The 21,270-nt window shown below is 45.1% G+C and overlaps 1 protein-coding gene across 3 annotated transcripts in view; it reads right to left on the bottom strand.

Moving 5' to 3' along the window:
• Positions 1–406: 406 nt before the first annotated feature.
• Positions 407–21,270, bottom strand: part of ABHD12 (abhydrolase domain containing 12, lysophospholipase) — a 47,017-nt gene continuing 26,153 nt past the window's right edge. For all 3 annotated transcript variants that reach the window (XM_069799841.1, XM_069799843.1, XM_069799842.1), the window contains exons 4-13: positions 18,965–19,084; positions 16,131–16,161; positions 8,441–8,486; positions 7,016–7,145; positions 5,310–5,347; positions 5,039–5,118; positions 4,142–4,224; positions 3,328–3,406; positions 2,903–3,030; positions 407–2,406 (exon numbers count right to left, since the gene is read on the bottom strand). In XM_069799841.1, the coding sequence (XP_069655942.1) occupies positions 2,367–2,406; positions 2,903–3,030; positions 3,328–3,406; positions 4,142–4,224; positions 5,039–5,118; positions 5,310–5,347; positions 7,016–7,145; positions 8,441–8,486; positions 16,131–16,161; positions 18,965–19,084 (775 nt within the window). In that variant the 3' untranslated portion in view covers positions 407–2,366. The remainder of the gene's footprint in view (positions 2,407–2,902; positions 3,031–3,327; positions 3,407–4,141; positions 4,225–5,038; positions 5,119–5,309; positions 5,348–7,015; positions 7,146–8,440; positions 8,487–16,130; positions 16,162–18,964; positions 19,085–21,270) is intronic.

Below are 21,270 nucleotides of genomic sequence, written 5' to 3'. Positions count from 1 at the left end.
GTGTACAGGAGGGAGCTGGTCCCAGAGGCTGCACTGGGCTAGCTAGGGCCAAAGCCATTTACCTGCACCTCTGGGGTGTTGACTGTATGCACTTGGGTGGGGGTTACAGTGTTGGGTTTTGCCCAGTAAATGGCACACAGGGCTCCTGTGCTAGAAATGCCATGGGCAGTTCCAACTTCCCCCATCCCCAGTGGGAAAGCAGAGACTCGGCTGCAGCCGGAGTACAGGCACAGACCCACTGGGCTCCAGCAGAGCTGCTCACCCAGAGCTGGCAGCAGCCACAAAGACTTGCCCAGTCCCAGCTGCAAGCTCATCGCCCATGCACAACCCTACTGCAGCCCTGCCGCAGACCCAGCTGACCTGCCCAACTGGGGGAAAAGTCCCAAAAACTGCCAGGTAAAACGGGTGAAGCTGAAGTGATCAGCAGTCAATGCCTTTATTAAAACTACACCACTTTTAGATAAACATTTCAGTTTAAATTTCCAAGCATATCACTGGCCTACTAACGGGAATGATGGTGCTGGGATCACCAACACCAGCAGTTCACATGCTGGACCCTCAGCTCTGTCACACAGGAGAAAGGCAGCCAGCCAGCCTCTGGCTCAGGCTGTGCTTTGCCCCAAGCCAGCTGCCAGCAGCGTTAGCTGGAATGTGCACATCACTCTCCAGAGCCAAGTAAGTGTTCCTCTTCTGTCAGTGCAATAAATACAAGTGCATCAAACATAATTTAAGTGGCACAGTTAGCTTATGAGTATCATGGGTCAGAAACCTCAGGGACAACCACGCTATGGCAGAAGAATCTCAGTACAAGAACAAGCTACTGTCTGCTTTGCAACTAGTATGAGCCTGCAGATATAACTTGGATGCATGCTGAGCAGTTTATACTATGCTGTACACCCCTGAACAGACCCTTCAGGCAGCACAATTCACTCTGAGCACTAGTGACTAAACCTACAGCACCTGGTATTCTCTATATAGATTGATGGGGGGCAGGGCCAGGTCCCCAGCCAGACACTCAGAGTCAGCACATGACCCTCTTTTGTCTCAGTGCAGAGCTCATCAGTGGCATAAACCAGCCCCTGTTCTAGCCCCAAGCAGGGCAAGGGCATCCCCAGAGCCTCTCCCCACAGGAGAGGCTCATTCCCACTTCTGCCTCCTGGACAACATGCTCCAACCATGGCTGTGAGATGGGCTGAGAAGTGCTACTGGAAGTGCCTGGGAAGCCCAGAAAGGAGGTGGAGGGAGAGATGGGGAGGGACACCCCAGACTGTTATTTTTGCATCAAGAACTGCATACCACTGCCTGCTTTAACTACAGAGGAACAGTGTAGCCACCAGGAACAGGAAAACCTGACCTAAGGAGTTAAAAGGTAGTTGAGGAAAAAACCCTGCCCTTCCCACCCAAAGGAAGCACATGTCTGTCCGGGTGTGTACAGGGAGAATGGAAGACATCCATTCCCACATCCTGGGCCCACATTGTTCATGGAAGGGGGAGATCAAGCCAAAAAGTAATCTCACAGTTTCCAGCTTAAACTCCCAAGTTTGCAATTTATCTGCTTAAGTCACTTCAGTCCTAATAGGAAGTGCATGTGTAGAAGGGGAGGAGCTCCACAGAGGATAGCAGGGATGGGAGCAGAAATGATGTTGAGAAGGAAAAGGGTACAGAAAAGATAAAAGGGCACTGACCTTTTCCATTAAATAGATGTTTGAAAAGGAAGAACAAAAAAAATCTTTCATTTTATTTCCAAATGTGTGCAATTAGCCCAACACTTGCAACACATTGTCACTGAAGAGCTAAATAAAAATATCTCTCACCACCTGGACCTTCTGTGTGTTTGTAATTACAGCCACTTAGTGAAAAGGAAAGGCAAAACATGTATTTCCTAGAAAGAGAACACCTCAAACTCAAGCAAGACAACTGTGGTATGGAGACACGGCAAAAGCCATTCACCTACAAATGAGTCTCTATGTGATCCAAAAACAGCAGCAGTGTTTAAAAGTGAAAGAAACACCCTTGGTCATGACACACGTGTCCTAGGAATGTCTGTCCTCAGTGGTACCACGCTGGATTGGCCAGGCTTTGTTGTGCTTACATTTTTCACGGTTTGGTACTGGCTCCTGGGCTGTTATCACCCCTCCATCCATGTCAAAAAAGAAGCCAACAACTTCTTTCTTCTACCATCGCAGATGCTGATGCCAGGAGCTGGAGTTGCCAAGGGTACACATCAGGACCGGAGTGGGAATCCCTGACCTCCTCTAGTGCCAGGGATGGAAGAATGGCAGATTGACCCACAGGGAGCAGGGACGAAAAGGAGAGAGAGAGGAAGGAAAGAAAGGAAAACCTCTGTGCTGCCGAGCAGCCAGTCTTCAGTGATGATGCTCATGTTCAGATTTTCCCAGGAATTCCCTAGGAAAGGAAAGGACACAGCAGTGACACTCAGCTCTCCTACACTCTGGTGCATGCTGCAGCCTGCAGGTCTTCCCATTCCCCTGGCAAATACTAGGGCTTAAGCGCTTGCAGCTACAGTGAACAGCACTCACCCATCAGTGGCTCCCACTAGAAGAGGCAAGGAGAAGTAGCTGCTTCACAAACAACTCCTCCAGAGCATCCAGCTCACAGCAGAGATGAGCCAGAGAGGAGAAACGCTCCCAGCTTTCTGTGGCTCCCCTTCCCAAAACCTGCTTTGCAGGGAGGTGGAGAGCTCTGACTTTGTGCTAAGCCAGCCCCAGTATCTCACCCGCTCTGAAGACCAAAGGGGTTTTCATAAGAGCTGCCCAATACAGGTGCCTGTTGCACATCTCTCTTGCTCCTGGGTTCTTGTCACTGTGCCCCAAAGCCCCAAGCCCCAGCCCCCCCCGCCCCCACCCAAGCCAGAAGAGACCCTGGTTAGCTGGGCTGTTACCGCAGTATTCGAGGTAGCTCTGGACTCCTGTAGATGTACTTGTGCCGGTAGCCAAGGTCTGTGTGGAACGGAACAAACTGCACCTTGTAGTCTCGGAAACTCCGTGATGTCGCAGCGATGTTGTAAAGCTGAGTCCAAGGAGAAGCAGGTGAGGGACACATGTCACTCCAGACCAGCTACCCCTGCCAAACCAGCACCCCTCTCAAGGGTGGGTTATGGGCCCTGGCTTGACCAGCTTTGCTACCTCTAGCTCCAGCTCCCTTTCACTATTGATTTGCCACCTCCAACACCACAGAATTTGTAGTACCTTCAGGCTATGCATTTCTACATACACCTTCCTATTGCTGACTTTTTGCCTGGCTGGGATGTGGTTCTAGCCACATCAGTTCCTCCCACCAGATCAGTTTGCAGAGCCACACATGTACCTTCTTTCCCAGATGAAACGGTACCACCGGGTCATCCTCAGCATGAAGGATGAGCAGGGAGCAGGAAATGTATTTCACACTGTAAAAGACACAACAATGTCACAAAGGCTCAGAGCAATCCCCATCACTCTCTAACACCAACACACTTGGATTTTCAAGGAAACTCAATGACAAACATGTCCGGTGGGTCACTGACTGCAGTTCAGCTCTTGAAAACACTATTATCTGGGCACCATTCATTTGATCTATAGAAAATTTACTAGTGAAAGGCACCCTTGTAAAGCTATTTACTGCTTAGACCAGAGAAAAGTGGCTCACCCCACCGCAAAGCATCATCTCCCCAGGTCTGGTTTGGTTCCAGTACTGGAAACCAAATTCAAAAATACTCAGGCTCTTGAATGAAAGGCTCAGTGAAAAGAGACAATGTTATTACATGCAGGGTGGCTTATGCAAATGCACAGCAGGGAAATCCTCCCAGACTTTCAGTGTCCCAATGCTACTGTTTAATGTGTAACGTACACTTGAAAAGCATAAATCACATGGACCAAATTAGCATATCCCTGAGTAGTCTCTGTGCTCTCTGTTGCATCTGTCCTTATTAAGAACAATTTGAAAAGAGCAGCTCTACACTGCAAAGCTGTGTTGCACTCAGGGCTGTGAGAGTAACTGAAATCCCTTCAGCAAGTATAATGCTTCAGGGGAAAAAAAAAGAGAGAAAAAAAAAGCAGAGAGTGCAGTCTGATGTCTATCCTCCTTGATGCTTGCCATGGCTCACTGCAGCCACAGCTGAAACCCCAGCAAAGAGGGAACTCACTTCTCATCGTTTGCAAATTTAATTCCACTTGTCGTGATGGGGTCAAGGAAGAACCAGTCAAACCCAGGGAAGTATCTGTATATCTGAGAGGAAAAATTTGTGTTAGTGGCAGGCACCAGCAGGACAGTTATACAAACAGCAGAATGGGGCAGGCCACTGCCATCTCAGTAACACCCCTTGGCTGCTGGCTGCGCCCTCTGCAGTGAGGTGGTCCATGTTTCCATCAGCATTATTTTTCCACTCCTGTTTCAGGCCTGTCTTATCAGCCTGCTCAGAGGCAAGCTCTCTGGGTGCTTGCATGGTCAAGGTCTCTAAGTATCATGCTGCTGCTGGCAACAGTCTTCCTGGAAGAGAGCTGTACCCCAGGGCACCTCATCAGCCCAGCTGCATCCAACACCCGGTCTGGGTGTCTGCTCAGTTCAGAGCCAACTTGCATCCATGCCGGATGGAAGAGATGGACACATCAGAGTGAACTCACCAGGGAAACAACACAAGCACAAAGGGGCCACGTGGACAGGGTAGTGACCAAGAGAAGCCCAGCTTTGCTATCGCTTTGCTCACAGCCCACAAAATAGCCTCCTGCAACAGAGAAACTACAACACAAGAAGAACGGGCTGTCCACTGCTGAGAGCAGAGTCTATCTTCCCCTCCTTACATTTACTGCCCTTTCTGATCCTGGTTTCTGTTTTCTTTAACAGGCTCCACACATGGCTCTGGTACTGCTTATTGTACTACTGTTCCCAGGAGCTGCCTTAAGTGCAGCTCTCTACACCTGACACTTATAAATATCACTGCTGCCCCACAAGTCATGCAGTTAGCTCAGCTACATCACTTCTGAAGGTTAATTTCTAAGCATACAATTACATGCCACTAGTGTGAGAGCCACCGTGTACTTGCCACAGAAAAGGGGTGACTTCGTGCCTCCTCCCGTATGTTGGTGAATGGAGATTCCAGTATCAGGGCATCCGGAGGCGTTTCTGAAAAGCCAAAGGCAACGTGCTGAAATGCAGGGGTGCAGACAGCCAGCAAGGTCAGGGTCTGCCTTATGAGAGCAGATGTCACCATGGTGCACCAAGGACAGCCTTGTCACAACCCCAAACATATGCAGAATCTGGGATGCCAGCAGGACCCGGGCTGGGTGGGAAGAACTTCTACCCACCAGACTTACCTCTCTCACAAAGGCGCCTCACTAGATTTGTTGCAACCCTGGAAAGAAGAACAGTGAGCATTTAATCTGGCACAGGCCCTCTGCAAAGCACCAGGCTCTAGTGGTAGTAGGTGGTAGAGGTACAACTCAACTGCCGTAACATCGACCCCCTCACACTGTCTGAGGTCTGGGCAGCCAGCCCAAAATGACTTGGCTCTCCCATACCCAACGGTCTCAAATGGCATCAGGTGCCTGCATTTAGGTAAGTGAACAAGTCCAAGGAAGCAGCACATCATGTAGCCACTTGGAAGGACCTCCTTTAAGGTGGCTCTCAGGCTCCCAGCATATCTGCAGCTGTGTGACATAGCCTCTTACCCCCAGACCACAAGGGCTGAGCAAGAAAGAGGAGAATGCGAGGGTATGGGCAGAAGGGTGCTGTGTTCCAGGCAGCTGGAGCACAGGGTCCCAGGGTGACACTGCAGGGAGTTTCCATAGCTGGTTCAGAAAGCAGCAAGGTCTCCCCCATGCATCTCCCTAATGGGATATTATTTAGAATAATATAATGCAGACTGACCAAGGGGAGAGAAAGTGGGACTGCACTGATCTCTTCCTATGGTGAACCTGTGTCTATATGTCCTTCAGAGCAGAACATCAGGGATATTTCTGAAGGGAATATCCCTCCCTAAGGGATATTTCTGAAGCTGCTGAATCCTCCAAGCACAGCGTATTTAAAAAACCTCAAACTCCAGGCTGGCTATGGTCACCAGGGAACTCAGCTGGGGACCACAGTCCCAGGCCACTTGAATTGCAGTGCATTGGGGAATGTCATGAGCATGCTCTGACCCAGAAAGGGATCCTGAATGTGTCAAAAATTTAGAGGAAGAACCAAAGAAAAAGCCTTTACCTTCTCTCAAACAAAGCAGGATGTTTAGTATCACAGATGAAGAGGCACTATCCTGAAATACCTCCCTGTCCCAGCAACACATTTGTTGGACAGCAAGGCAAGCTGTTGTGGTCTCAAACAGTTTAATCTGCACACAGCTCAACTCAAAAGTAACTCTTGTGTTTGCCCTCTGCTCCTCTGTAAATCAAGGGGGTAAGAGCACGTGCTGCTTGAACATGACCCACCTCCAGACAGCAGTGGAAAGGGAGAAAGCAGGAAAGGAAAGTTAAGAACATGCAGGCAAAGGCACTTGACACTTTGAACTTCCCTGTGTCTGGCATGACCACATAAATGTCACACATGGCCAGCAGTGTAGTCATGCAGGCATCTGTGTGAATACTGATTACACACAGCATGTTTGCCAGGACAGGAGGAAAACGTTTTGTAAGGGCAAGTCACGTCCACATGCGGCTGGTCTGAGATACTCAGACTATCAGAGAAGCCTGATGTTCTGCTCTGAAGGACATACAGACACAGGTTCACCACAGGAAGAGATCAGTGCAGTCCCACTTTCTCTCCCCTTGGTCAGTCTGCATTATATTATTCTAAATGTCTTTTCCAGTGTAACCCTCTGGGCTATGAAGGTTCGAGATCAATTCCTGCATAGTCATTCACTGTAGCCCTCTCACTCTGTAGAGTGCAAAGGGGAAGCTACTCTGCAGCAGTTATGCCACAGACTCCAAGCCAAGCCAGCCTGGGGATTATGGCAAACAGCACCTTCATCCAAGGTCAGTGTTTAATGTTTTTCAGAAGCTGGTAAGTCCCACTGAGATCAGATGCTTACCCCGTGCCCAAGGAGTGACCCCATATATAGACAGGGTTGTCTCCGCTTCTTGCTTTTATCCAGTCGAAGACATGAAGGGCGTCGTAGGTCATTCCCCTCTCTGACGGGCTGCCTATTGAATCACCCCAGCCTGAAACACAAATAGTCCTTCTGAGAACCGTACAAACTGGTCAGCAAAGCCAGCCAGCTCTTCCTATGCAGCCCATCTGCAACTGCAAAGGGATCTGGGACATGGACATTTTCTGTTTATTTCATTGTGCACCTTTACAGTTCAGGGCTGGAAGCCCCAAATAATTTGCAATCATTTAAACAAGGTAACTGCTGGCTGCCGAGGAGTTTTTGTGGATTTAGTCAACAACAGAAACAAGAGCTGGATCTCAAACACTGCCACACCATGTTCTTGCACCTACCCATCTGCAACAGCCCAGCTCCCAAACCTTAGCTACTTTTGCATGCATGTAACCAACTTTTAAGGGGAGCCTCTAACAGCATAAGAATTGGATGCTTAGGGTCAAAACCGAAGCATGTTTCACAAAGCTGTTGCAAAATCAGTTTGTCCATGCTGTTCGATCAATGCCCTCAAGCAATTTTCCACCCTCCTGATTGTTTTGGCTCTGTCACTATTGCAGCATGTCTACACATCTTATGCTAAGCGGCAAGCATCCCACATCCCTTCTGATACCTAATAGGCAGCCAGAGAAGCAGCTTCCAGCAGGACTGAAAAACAGGGCAAGCTCCTACAAATAAACCTCTCCCAGATGTCTTCTTGATAAAAATGCAACGGATTAATTTCTTTCCTGTATCTCCAGTAGCATTATACTGCAGCCATGGCTTAAATACTCAGAAGGGAAAAAAGAGCAGATGTTTGACTGCTGGTGGCACAGAGTTGCAAAATGGTCATGGCTTCTGCCGAGGATGTTGCCATTTGTGAGCAAATCATTTACTCTATATCTTATCTCACCTATCAGCTTTTAAAAAGAAGTACGAGTTCAGTTCCTTGTGTGACCTCAGGAAAGTCAATTAGATCATATCCAAAAGACTACATCTAGGCAAGCTTACTAGTTTCCAGATGTGCACCTGGAGGATGCCTGAACTGGATGCTGTGGCAACGTATGTGCCTGGGTCACCCTCTGCTCCTTAGCTCCCAAATCGATGAGTCCTGTGCATGAGGACAGAGAGGAGCCAGAGTCCACTGAGCTGGACATCAGGAAGCAGTGCTACACAGGAAGGCACTGGAAAGAAATTTCCTGAAATTCTTTCGATATCCATGAGGAAAAAAAGCAGCAATAACCACATCTAATTAGCTGGCAGCAAGCATTTATAAAACAACAGCTCCCCTGAGATCCAAAAATAAGAGCAACTCCTTTGTTGCTTCTACAGAGAGAGACATCTAAATGTGTTTCATAATAAAAGAAGCCCACATACCTCGATAATCAAACGTGACCACGTGGTACCCAAGGGAGCTGAGAACCTGCAGGGCAGAGAAACATGCAGAAACCCATCACAGACACTTGCACAGCAGCCGTGCTCTTGCCTCAGACCAAGGTGCAGGGATCTAATTTATAACAATATCAGCCTGACATGGTAAAGCGACAACTTACAGCTTTTTGGTGTAGCAGGCACAGAGCTTTTCAAAAATGAATCATCTCAGCCTGCTGGTTTTACTCCATTTGTTTCCTGGACCTTGTATCAGATTACATTAGATGTTGATTCTCCCTTTAAAAGCTTTGCCCTTAAGATCCACAAATATCCTATGACTGCTTCCTCTACAAACACTTTCAGGTTTTCTAGTGAAACCGTACAACTGCTTCATTTATATTATTCAAACTGGCATAAATGTTAGCATAACATACAGGAGCCCATTTCAGGTTTCAGAAGGCTTAAATGTATACATCCAAAACGTGCAATTGCTCTATCATGAAGATTTATGTTACAGCCAATGGTAATCCTAACAAAATCTGTTAAAAGCAAGTAAAAATGCCGAATGTTAGATCAACAGGCTTGGAAAAAGTGCCTTGGTAAAAACAATGCTAGCATTCCACGCTACCATTGCTTGGTAAGAACCTAACAGCTCGGTGGTAGATAAAAATCAACAAGAAGTCACAAAAAGATTAAAATGTTGTTGCTCTCATGGCTACGTATGATACATGATGAAAAAAAGCAATCTTAGTATTACACTATACTCTAAGCCTTCTAATGGACAAAAAGAAATAATCTCATATGTAAAACCAACACTATTTCCAGTGTAACTGAAATCTTAACAGCCTGAACAATTACTGTTACTAGGTCAGATCTCGTTAGTACAGAAAAAAAGAGAAAAAGAGGACAACATAGAAAAGAAGGGCATTCAGGTAAGTTGGCAACTCAACTCCTTTGCTGGGAGGACTATGATGGTGATTGTTTCTCCCACTTCCCTCTAGGATCCATCCAGAGCTAATTTTCATACATTTTGGTCATGCACTGGATGTTTCCTTCTCCTCACTGGTCTGTGATTCCATGTTACATCCCAAATTACTTTATGGGGCATGGTCAACATACATTGGACACGTTCTCTTTGTCACTTCTAAACCCATTTTTGTCCAGGTCCCAGGTCTGCATCTCTTTAGCTGACCACTGGCAGACTGTGCACAGCCCAGGGGTCTCAGCCTATGCCCTGTTCCATGCACGCTCATACCTGCGCTCCTCTGCAATGCTCCCTGTGTCCCCATCTCCGAGGTCTCTGCTGTCATACCAGGCCTGCACTCCTCTACACTGTACCACTACCCTGGGTGTCATCGGTGTTTCATTTGACACAGAGTAACTGTATCTGTAACTTGTACATAAAAACGTTAGAGTGATTTTCTCTATAACACTATCTGTATGAGAATTGCTACTATTTGTATTAGTTATGGCTATGCCATGTCATTACACAAAGCTCAGCAAAAATAAAACCAGCTAGCCAGTGGCCACCTGGTTGTTAGACAATTGCTTTTGTGGCTAAACAAGCTCAAAACAGTGCTCCAGGGAGCTCCAAAGCAAGGTCAGAAGAAGCCTCACAAGCCTTAGCTGTGTTACTACCAGTGTCAATGCTATATGCACTGGGTTATAGGGCTGCAATTTCCTTTTTTGACAGTCTGTCAACTGCAGGCTATTGCTCACGAGTCCAGCAAGGATATTGTAAACCCTCCTGTGGCTCAAGGCTGCTCACCAGGACCAAGCAATGGATTTTGCTGGAGATGTCTACCTTTTCAGCTAGCCTCATGATAGCCTGCACAGGTCAGGGCAATGTGTAGCTCTTCATTGCAATGTGCTGCCATTACTGGGTTGCTGAGTGTTCGATTTTATAGCCAATGCAGCTTGCACAATGAATAAAATTGCTATTAAGATGACAACTACAGGATGCAAAGCCAATTTCAAAACTCCTGTAGTGGTAGGACACCATTCTCAGAGGGTTCTACTCATTCTCAGCACTGTGGCAGATCAGATATTTGCTTGGTGTGCAACATTTGGTACCTTCAGGGCTCGTTGCACCACAAGCTGGACTTCCAGTGTTAATGGCTGGGTTAGCATTCGTTGCAGTTTTTTAAATAACACACCTAGTGGTACTGGGACTATCGCAGCTTACAACTGGAATGATACCTGTAAGCTGAGCATTACTTCTAAAGGAATAGTACAACTTTAACCTTAACAAGTTACATATACAGATATCATATAGAGTTGTAAACAATGAGACAATTTACAACAATTTGGGGGCACAGAGTATGCACAGAAGTACAACTGGAGCTTACACAGACAACCAGCACCTGATTGGAAACAGAGAGAGCATTTCCATTGTCCCACTAGGATCTAAATGGTTGTCTGAAGAGGGAAAGCCAGTAACCTCACATACATATCACACAGTTTGCCCTGATACTTGCTGGCACCCCATCCAAGACTAACATGTTACATCATGCTCACCCTCACTGCATTTGGTTGTGTCATTTCTTGCCACTAGCCACGGGGTTATGCTACTGCACCACCCCTCTTTTAATGCCATTTCCCACTAACAGTTATTTGGAATTTATATTAGCAGATGCAACTGCAACATCCTCAAAGTCACTTGAAGCTCCTTTGTTTTTTGCTATTCAGGTCTCTTCAAGCAATTCCTATTTCTCTTTCTTTGGCTCTAAATCCTTCAAAGGGGTTCCCTTGGAGGTGACAAGGTCCATACTGTGTGCACTTCCAGGGCAAAGGCCCTTTACAGCAGACGTATTAAATATGCAGTTGTTCCACTCTGGGGTCTGCACTCACAAGTTACTGTTTCTTCAGCATCCTCTTGCAAATAACTATGCCAAAATCACAGGAAGATGTGGTGATGTATATACACCACCACAGTACCAAATACCACTGCAACCTATATAACATTAGCAGAATAATCAGGTAAAATATTAATTAACAAATTAGGTGCTGCAGGACAGCTGTGATTCCATTTCCATCAGAATCACTGTATACCATTTTTCACTTACATACTGGACGCCCTTACTGGACATGCAGAACACAAAGTTCCTTCTTGCAAAGTTTGGTTTTCAGCTTTACAGTGTGATTTTACTGCTAAGATATCACATACAATCTAGCCTTTTCCAGGCCATTAAAAATTATTTAACCTGTTGACAGTTTACCTATGTTCTATACATTTATTATGTATTGGCTGCACTGGCGGCATCTCTTCTCAGTAACAAATGGATGCACTTTTTTTTTAATTAGCAGCTGTTACATTTAAAACCAGATTTTTACCATCCTCTATTTCTTCTTAAAAAAATACGCTGAGTTTAACACATCCATTGCAATTACGCACACAGGACCAATGTTTCATTTTCAAAGCCAACTGTATCCCAGTTCCACTAGAGACTTTATTATTCAGCTATTCCTTCAACTTCTATCTGCTTAATTACTGACAAATAATTAACTGATAATGTTCTCAATTAAAACATTTTTTTCTTTTTGGTCTCCATCCTAGTTTTCTTTCATGCTTATACCCATGTATACTTTGCACCTGTGCTGTTAGGGCTGGTACCCACCTCACTCTGGCAGCTCAGCCCCTGCAGCAGGAAAGCACTGCTGTTCAACCCAGGCCACTGTTCCCACGGGAGCTCTGCCTTCTTCCACCTGAACATTCACCTTTTCCCCCCTCTCTCCGTCTTCCTGCAAACAGCCCTTCAGCACCTGGTTCTTCCCCTGCAGTTACCTCCTCAGACCATTGGTCTGACCCGCACCAGCCACCACCTGCACCTCATACCTGCTGAAGACCAAAACAGAGTGGCCTCCAGTTTTCCTTAACCCCAATCTGAGTCTGAACCACCAAGCCCAGCCCTACCCCCTAAATCCTGCCACTCAGCACAGCCAAAAGCAGCAAGGAAGCACCTGAGACAGCAGCCATGCCTGGAAAGAACGTGGAGTCTCCTGAAGAGTGACAGGAATGGTGTGATGCATCCCCAGCCAAATTCTCCTCTTGCCACTGGGAGCCAGGAGCTGCAAGGCTACACAAAGCAAATGCACCTGGCAGAGAGCAGGAGATGCTGCAACATTCATCTGCCTGACTCTTGTCCTGGTCAGCTGCCAAAAGCACCAGCCCTCTCACAGCAATAAGCAATGAGGATGCCCCCAAGACATCCCCCAGGCACAGGCAGCAACAATTTCCAGGCTCACCTAAACCTAGGCAGTCCATGCTCAGGACCCCTGACCACCAAGACGTGCCTCCTCACAGCCCATCATGACACAGGCCAGTGTGCCCAGTTGTCCTCTCCCTAGCAGACACTAGGGACAAAGACCTGGGATAAAGGTGATGAAGGTCATCTCATGCCTTTATCAAAGGAAGTCGTCAATGGAGCCTCCCACTCCTGCACCCATTCAACTCAAAGCCAAGACACAGGTGAGCCACTTGCAGGGGCTCATTCCTTCGAGGACCTGCCAAGTCCCAACCACGGGCACTGCCCCGCTCTTACACTTCAGAGGTGCCTTTCTCTTCCAGGGAAAAGAAGAGATGGGGCTGAGGAATAACACAAACAAGCAGGAATAGCAGCAGAAACTGTCACTACCACCGCTGCAGCTGCCGGAGCTGTAAGGTGCCCTCCTCAACTTTCACAACGCAGGGCCCCACACTAACAGCACCCTCTGCTTTAGAGCATGGCTCTGCTGCCCAAGCACCTTCCTTCCTACCCTGGCACTGGGCAGCTGCAGCATGCAAACATCCACTTCCCAAGAGGAGAGCAGACATGCAAAGCAAGGCCAAAGTACGGCCTATCACAGTGGATACACTAGAGAAGGAAAAACCTCCACCATCAGCACCCAGCTCCTCCTGGTGAAGGACACAGACAGCTTACGATGAGCTATAACATCCCTGCCTGAAGCCAACAACCCTGGGAGCACCCCAAGCCCATGCCCTGCACTAACAGCCCCCTCTGTTTTAGTCTTTTTTTTAAGAGTATTTTTCTTTCTTGTTTTTCCCCTTAGAATTAGTTCAGAAGAAGTCTCAGATGAAACCAGTAAGATTTCAATTGGCTTTGCAGATAACAGGCATTTCCTCTGACCCTTAACAGGATGTTTAGTGTAACAATGCCAAATGTTTTATTTATAGTAATTACTTATGCCCCTATAACAATACCGTATTGTTTCATGTGCTGCTACAAAGTTGGGTAACCTCATGCAGTGGTCAAAAATCCCTCTGCATCAGCTCTCCGCTATCCCAGCACATCAGTTAATAACAGCTAAAAGCTTCACTGCCAAAGCCTCAATGTACAAGTATGAATTGCAGAAGCAGCTTGTGGTAGTCTGTCATTGACAGTCAAGGTAGCTAAGAGAACAGGATTCTTTTCAGTTTTTAAAAGGTTTTGAGTTGCATTATTCAAGCGTGGCTAATCTGAATAATGTGAATAACAAAGTGACCCTGAATACATTGGTAACCGTGATATCTGAAAACCAGGCTTGAGCAAAGAATAACTGGACACTTGTCCAGGCTAGACGAAAGCATGCCCCTCAAAGCGAGTTTGTATCTGGTTACTGCTCTACTGCTGCCCCTCCTAATGGCTTCCTCATGGCTCCTGCTTCTGGTTACTGTCTTCAAAGACACATTGACTTGCGCAAGAATGATTTCGGACAGCTGCTGCTCACAGACTGTGCAGCAGTGACAGTCTCAATTTTCAGTGCTGTTTCTGCTGAAAAAAGATGCTCACATGAATCAACCACTTGGAAAGAAAGGACAGAGACCTCTTATAGTTATTATTTCCCTTCTGAACCTCTTCTAGAGGGTTTTCCCTGCTGCTTCCAGCCTACTACCAGCATCAGCAAAGAGGACAGCAATCCACCCTGTTTCATTCTGCTGGAATAAGCACAAACCCAGAGTTTCTGGCATGGTTCTGGGAAGCCCGTGTGTGTGTTCACATATGAGTAACTGACTGAAAAAGAAACTAAGCAACTTGTCTATGTTCTCAGAAGCAAAAGAGTACCAGACACAGGAAGAGAAACCTTGGGGTTTGATAAACTCTGTTCTCTATATGTGCACACACACAGAAACACACAGAGGCATGCAGAGCCTTTGAGTATTCTGAAGCACTGCTACTCCTGCTCAGTCAAAATCCAAAACTACTCCTCTGCCTGTCTTGGCCAGCACAAAATTAATTGCAGCATAGGCTGGTTCCCAGAAAAATGACCAAATAGACCACCATACACAACAGCCTCCTCAACCAACTTTCTGCAACTTAGCTCATCCTTTTTTCTTGAAGGAAAAGAAATATAACCTGCCTTCTCAGGGTTGCCAAACAGCTTTTTCTAAGCAATCTGAATTAAAAAGACTTTGCAGCAGGGGATCTTGCATAAGAAGCTGCATTGCAATAAAGCTTTATGAGTGCCAACACTCTGACACAAATTATAAAGTGAAGGGAATGACAGCTAAATCCATAGGAAAAAAACACAGACTCAGATCCCTCTGAAATGAGCCAGCGAAAATAATTATGGCTCTCTTAGAAACACGTGATGAGATCAAGAAATTGTGTGTGAGAATTTCAGCCAAGAGAGAGTTTAATAAAATAAACGACAGCAAAAGTCATTAGGCAAAAGACCCAAAGCAGCTGAAGTTGCCTGTTCTCATGTAACGTACCATGGTGCTACATCCGGAAAATTCACTGGGTTTTGTACAAAATCTTCAGCACTTGAGATGGTACCACTCATACGAATGAGCTGTGCCATGGGAAAGCGGGAAACCCAGGCTGAACCTGCCTGCCTGCCAAGTGATGAAGTAACCCCCGCACTGGCAACCTTGAAAGTGTTTTATTGCAACAAATTGTTCTGTGAATAGGCAAGTACTAGCTTTGTCACGCTGGCCAACTAACGGACCAAGGAGGAGGTTTATAGTGGCTCAGCCCAACATTTTGGCATTTAAAAGGCCAAATGTCACCTTCAAAAGTTTGAAGAGTGCGAGGAATCCGAGCTGGCCTCAATCCACGTATATATATATATTCAAAGCTGCGCCAGGGGAGGTTTAGACTGGACATTAGGAAGCATTTCTTTACCAAGATGGTGGTCAAACACTGTAACAGGCTTCCTAGAGAGGTGGTTGATGCCCCAAGCTTGTCAATGTTTAAGAGGCATTTGGACAATGCCCTTAACATGCTTAACTTTTGGTCAGCCCTGAAGTGGTCAGGCAGTTGGACTAGATGATCATTGTGGATCCCTTCCAACTGAAAATATTCTATTCTATAATGGTAAGTATATAGAGACTGGTAACATATGAAAGAATACTCTTAAATGGTACCTTGAATTAGTATACTAGTATAATCAGTGAAATTACAGCTGTGATTAAATAAAACCTTAATTTTTTCTGATAAACTGTGTTGTGAAAGGGTTCCTGGCAAAGACTCTGGTTAGCTCAGTTGGACCTGACAGTTAACAACAGCAAGTAAAAGACCTTTCAAATATCTTTTAATATGGGGAAGCGTGCTCACGGCTTACAGACCCCTTTTCCCACACATGCTTCATATCTAGAGGCGACTAAGAGCCTAAGCTATCTGTCTGTTGGCAGTGGGCTGTAACGAGCAGTCTTCTCAAGTCTGCGCACATCTAATGTGCTAACGCAACTACTTGGACAACACGTGCAGTCACTTACCTTGTAAAGCTCCACACGGTGATCCCCTCCTCTGGTGAGAGTGGTTCATGAAGAGATGAGGAGAAAAAAAACACACCAAACAAACAACAACAAAAAAAACCCACATGTGAACATTTAGGATTCCAGAAACAGACTTTCCCAATTGCCTCAGGTTTTCAGTTTAACACAAACATGCCAAACATAAGAAACACTGTAACTGCTTTGTCACAGGCTTCAAGGAGACAGCAAGGCTTTGCTGAGCTGTGTAGGACATAGCTTTGAAGTCAAATTCTCCCTATAAATCTCTTCTCAAAGCAGGTAAAGATGAACTTTTCAACCCACCCTCCTATCTGCCTTTTCCAAAGCGTGTAATATATCCAAAACAGCCTGTCCCTGTTGGCTTTGCAGACCCTGCACTCCTGCCACCATTGCTGCCCCAGCCAGTAACCCCTGCTCTCCAAGGTGTGATGCTCTCAGCAGAACTCACCACATTAACCCAAGCAGCTGGCCCTTGGATTTTCTCACCTGGCTCCAAGCACAGGGACAGAAAGGACATGTGCAAAAGACTGAGCAGAGAAAACCAGAGTTGAACACTGTAAGTCCATGGGAAGAATCTGCTTTAATGTGTTTTTTTTTCATAAATTGAAATCTAGACAATAAAATGGAAAGGAGAGTGAATGTGCCATTACATGCTTTAAAATATATCCACAACATGACATGGCTAATCCACACTCAAACTTTAGTCCAGTATTGATGCAAGAGTAGACTTACTCCTGCACTCATAAGAAAACTAAAACATTCACACTATGACTGGTTAGGTCAATGCAGGCCTCTAAACCAAAACGCCACTTTCCAGACCTCCCTCTAAGAACACATGCACTTGCCAGCCAAAAGCTGTCAGCTCCAACTGTACTACAAAATACCTAATGCAGCCAAAAAACACTCAGGGAGAAACACAAGGGATTGCTTGTAAGTCATTTTGAATCACACAAGCCTGAAGAAGAACGCTTGCTTGAAAAGTCACCCTTGCCGTGCACACATTGGTGCCTTTTCATCATTCCTCAAAGTACAACAGAGGAATTTTTTCTAAGGGGATCAAGTAATCATAAAATTTTTGCCTCGGCTCCAGACCACTCAGGCAAACCAGAAAGCCAAGGCAGTGCCTTTTACTTATGGTTAATGCAGCCTGCATCAATAAAGCAGCCCTTTGACAAAAGACTGAATATGCAGTGTAGAAACATACAGCAATATATACTAAAGCTGAAAGGGCAAAGCCAATACACCTCCAGCTTCTCCAATACACAGAGTAAAGCGAAATGCGAAATACGTAATCAATCCATAGCTCAGTACTTTATCTCAGTAGCACTTGGGGGAGCCAAGAAGTAAAGCTAATCAATAAGCACATAACAGAGATACTGGTCCCAGATTACCACCATTAAGCTGCAGAATAGCTTCCGTTAGTATCATTTGCTACACCCAATAAAGGCAAGAAAAGGAGTGAAGCAGTATTTGAAAAATAATGCAACAATTTGATTAAACCTTGTAATACATCAGCACAAGAAGACAAGATCAGTTTCCAAAAACCATCTGCTCATGCATTTCCTGGCTCACAGCACGCATCTTCCACATCATGCCCTTGTACCAAAAAAGAACACTGCTAAGACAAGAATTTAAGTGAAAAGGGGCAATGTTCTTGCGATGTAAAGGCTAGCAAACCTTCACTACCGGCACAGTTAAAACAGAGTTTCTTTGCTTTACATCATGGAACTTGTATTTCTGCAATGTTTCTGCTCTTGCATAGTATCTACAAGCAGACATCAGCTTCAAAAGAACATGCACTGGCACTCAAAACTCAGAAAGGGGCTGATACTCTTTGTAAGATGCATATTAGTAAGGAAAAAGACCATGTTCTAATAAATGAACTAAAGCACTGTAGCATGCAGAGATATGGCAGTAAGAACATGATTCTGAGAAACATTCGGGAAGTTTCACACTGCGCTAATGGTTTTTAGCATCCAGCAACAAAATATAGAGAAGCAACCTACTTCTTTAGCTGATACACGTAGTCAACTATAAAATTACAAATTTTAGAAATGCTCCTATTCCAGACAAATGTCCTCTATATATGCAACAATGAAACAAGACCAGCACATTACCTCTTTCCTTCTGATTTTCTTTCCTCAGAACGTGTTAACTACTAAAATAAGCTCACGAAAGGAACTGGAAAGTTTATTTAATGCATGTAAATCATATATACAGAAGCAGTAATACTATCCCATGATAGTATTATTTCATTCAGTGTATTTCATATACTGAAAAGAAGTACTTCTCCCTACCTGATCTACGAAGTGTCACAGCCTCCTGGCTTCTAGCAGAGGATACAAGGTAAACTACAGTATCGGCTATCTCTGATAACTGCAATAAATCTACTCCCACATTCAATAAATGGAGAGGCATCATTTCTTAAATCATGCTTTCCTTTTAAAAGAAAGGAGATGCACCAAACTGCTTTTAGATTTTATTCTGGTTTTAATCATAGAATAGTTTGGGTTGGAAGGGACCTTTAAAGGCCATCTAGTCCAACCGCTCTGCAATTAGCAGGGACATCTTCAACTAGATCAGGTTTCTCAGAGCCCCCTCCAACCTGACCATGAATGTTTCCAGGGATGGGGCATCTACCACCTCTCTGGGCAACCTGTGCTAGTGTTTCGCCACCCTCATCGTAAAAAATTCCTTCCTTATCGCTACAGGCCCTACTAAAAAGTTTGTCCCCATCTTTCTTATCAATGTGTTGAAGCTGTGGCAAGCCAGGAGAACACAGCATGAAACAAAGCCATCACTGTTTTGTGCCTCACCTTGTTCCCGCATTGCCATGCAAGTAAAGGATTACAGGGTGGCTGGAACCCAGAGCATCTTCAAACCACAACTGGTCCTTCCCTCGGGCATTCTTCCATAAAGCTGCAGGGACCGTGTGCCTGTATACGGAAGGAAAAATTACATTGTTCTGTTGCTACGTAGTGTCTGCTACTTGAATTTTGAGTTTTTTTCATCAAGTCATTAACTCAGGATTACACACCTCACACACACTCTTCATAAATCTCTCATGATTAGCCGACAAATGGCCAAGTTTAAAAGGCAGTGGCTAGGGTTATTTCTACATTTTCACCTCCATCGCTGTTGCCTTCAAAACTCAGGGCTGTGCGAGGCATCAAACTTCACAGGCAAACCCAAAGCACAATTACAGAACATCCTGCTGTTCTGGAGAAAGAATGTCAATTCCTCACCTTTTGTGGCACTTAATTACTTCAATTAACACACTTATATACCATAAACAAGATTCATAGCCAGGTCAGCAGATATTCAGAATAATCAAAGTCAGCTGGTTTTGGAAAGCATGTTTGGTGAGTAAGAGGCATATCTGACTCCATAGTCAATCTGAGGAAAAAGAGGGGCTCAGGGTCTGATGAGAAGATCATTTTGTTTTCAGACACCAGGTTCTTAAAGGCATAACATTTTAGCTGGAAAAGCTACAATCTAGAAGAGCCAGGAATTTTTAACTCACAGCTGTTCTTCTGTAGATAATATAGCTGGGCAGCATGTTACAAAGAATTCAACACTGGTGGAATGGAAAGAGAGGAATGACAGACCGAAGAGATTGGATAACTGTTCTAGAAGATAAACACTGAAAGGGAGTACATGCCCACAACCACCTCAGATTGTTGAGAAGGGGGCTAGCTTACAGCTGTCAGAAGCAACTTAAGTACTCCCATGCCTTTCTCCTTGGAAGAAAGACAAACTCCATCTACCACACCTTCTTCCCAGATGTAAAGCTCAGAGGACAAACCAATACAGGGGGAAACAACGTAAAAAGACTACTTGCATGCATGCAGCCAGCAGACATTGAGTTCTTGAGGAGGAAAAAAGCCCCAGTAACTATAGGACTCACAACTTCTCCGACTGTTCTACCTCAAGACTTTTGCAAGCTTATGAACAAAGCAGGCTGAGGACTTTGTTTCAGAAGTATACCAAACACAAGACCTTAAACTGGCTTTAAAGCAAGGCTCCAAACTTTCATGAAAACCTATCTCATAAGTATCAAGACAAATGACATGGACTCTGAACTGCCGCCACAAACTGGAAGTTCTGGTTTAGTAAAGATACACAGTACAGTACACTTGTAAGGGAAACAAAAAACTCAAGAATGCTATCTAAACTTACTCAGCTTAGCAGGTAGAATTTTAATTTTCCAAGTGAAGATATAAACCATTATTTATCAGCCTACCCTGGAAAGACTGAACTTCCAGCTTTCACCAAAACCTATCTTTCACCGAAATTTACATAAAGGGAAGGAACCATCTCTATGTAGCAGGGTATCACTGTCCCATTCAAAAGGTCATATACCCTCAAGTGAAGAGAAAATCTCTACTGCATTAGTGGACACATAGAAGTTACACACACATAACTGAAATCTTCAAATCCTTCAGCTTACAGATCTAACATCACTGGCTGTATTAAGGAACAGCCCCCTTCCCTCCACACCTGACATGGTGTCTAGCCTTTTTTTCAGGTGTTTGCTGCTCTTGCATGTATATTCAAACTGCAAGCACTTCTTCAAAGCTAGCAGGAACTTTTCTGTGGCCTTGAAACTTCTGGTGTTGAGACACAATAGAAAAGTGATGACAAGAAACAAATGCAGAAGCTGGTTTGAGCTGATATAATAATACAGGAAGTACTGAAAGCAGACCTTTTCAGACAGAGAACCACTCATCTGAGCTGATCCTGGGTAACATAAAAAAAAGGAGCTAAAATAAATTGCCCTTGCCTGGGACGAGAAAATCTTCTTTGTGAGGCAGGAATGACAAGTGAGCTCTGATACTGTCACTTGTTTTGTTACAAGAGTAAACTGTGTGTTCTGTTCTCACCCACTCTCCAAACCTTACATATGTTTTACACACAGAATATTCTTCCTCCTACTCTGATCACTTTGATCCTGTTTTCCTATCTTCCCCCACATTTATTTTGCCAAACAAAATATGAACAGCAGTTGAATGACAGAACTTCTAATTCCTTGGGTCTCATTGATATGGAGGCATGATCTTTGTAGCAATGCAGACCTGTAACCTTTACGATTCCAAATTATGAAGTTTCTCTGAATGCACAG

This window comes from Haliaeetus albicilla, chromosome 13, assembly GCF_947461875.1.
Source record: "Haliaeetus albicilla chromosome 13, bHalAlb1.1, whole genome shotgun sequence".
Classification (NCBI taxonomy): domain Eukaryota; kingdom Metazoa; phylum Chordata; class Aves; order Accipitriformes; family Accipitridae; genus Haliaeetus; species Haliaeetus albicilla.
The sequence above is the reverse complement of the archived record's forward strand: the minus strand, read 5'-3'. Positions and strand labels throughout refer to the sequence as shown.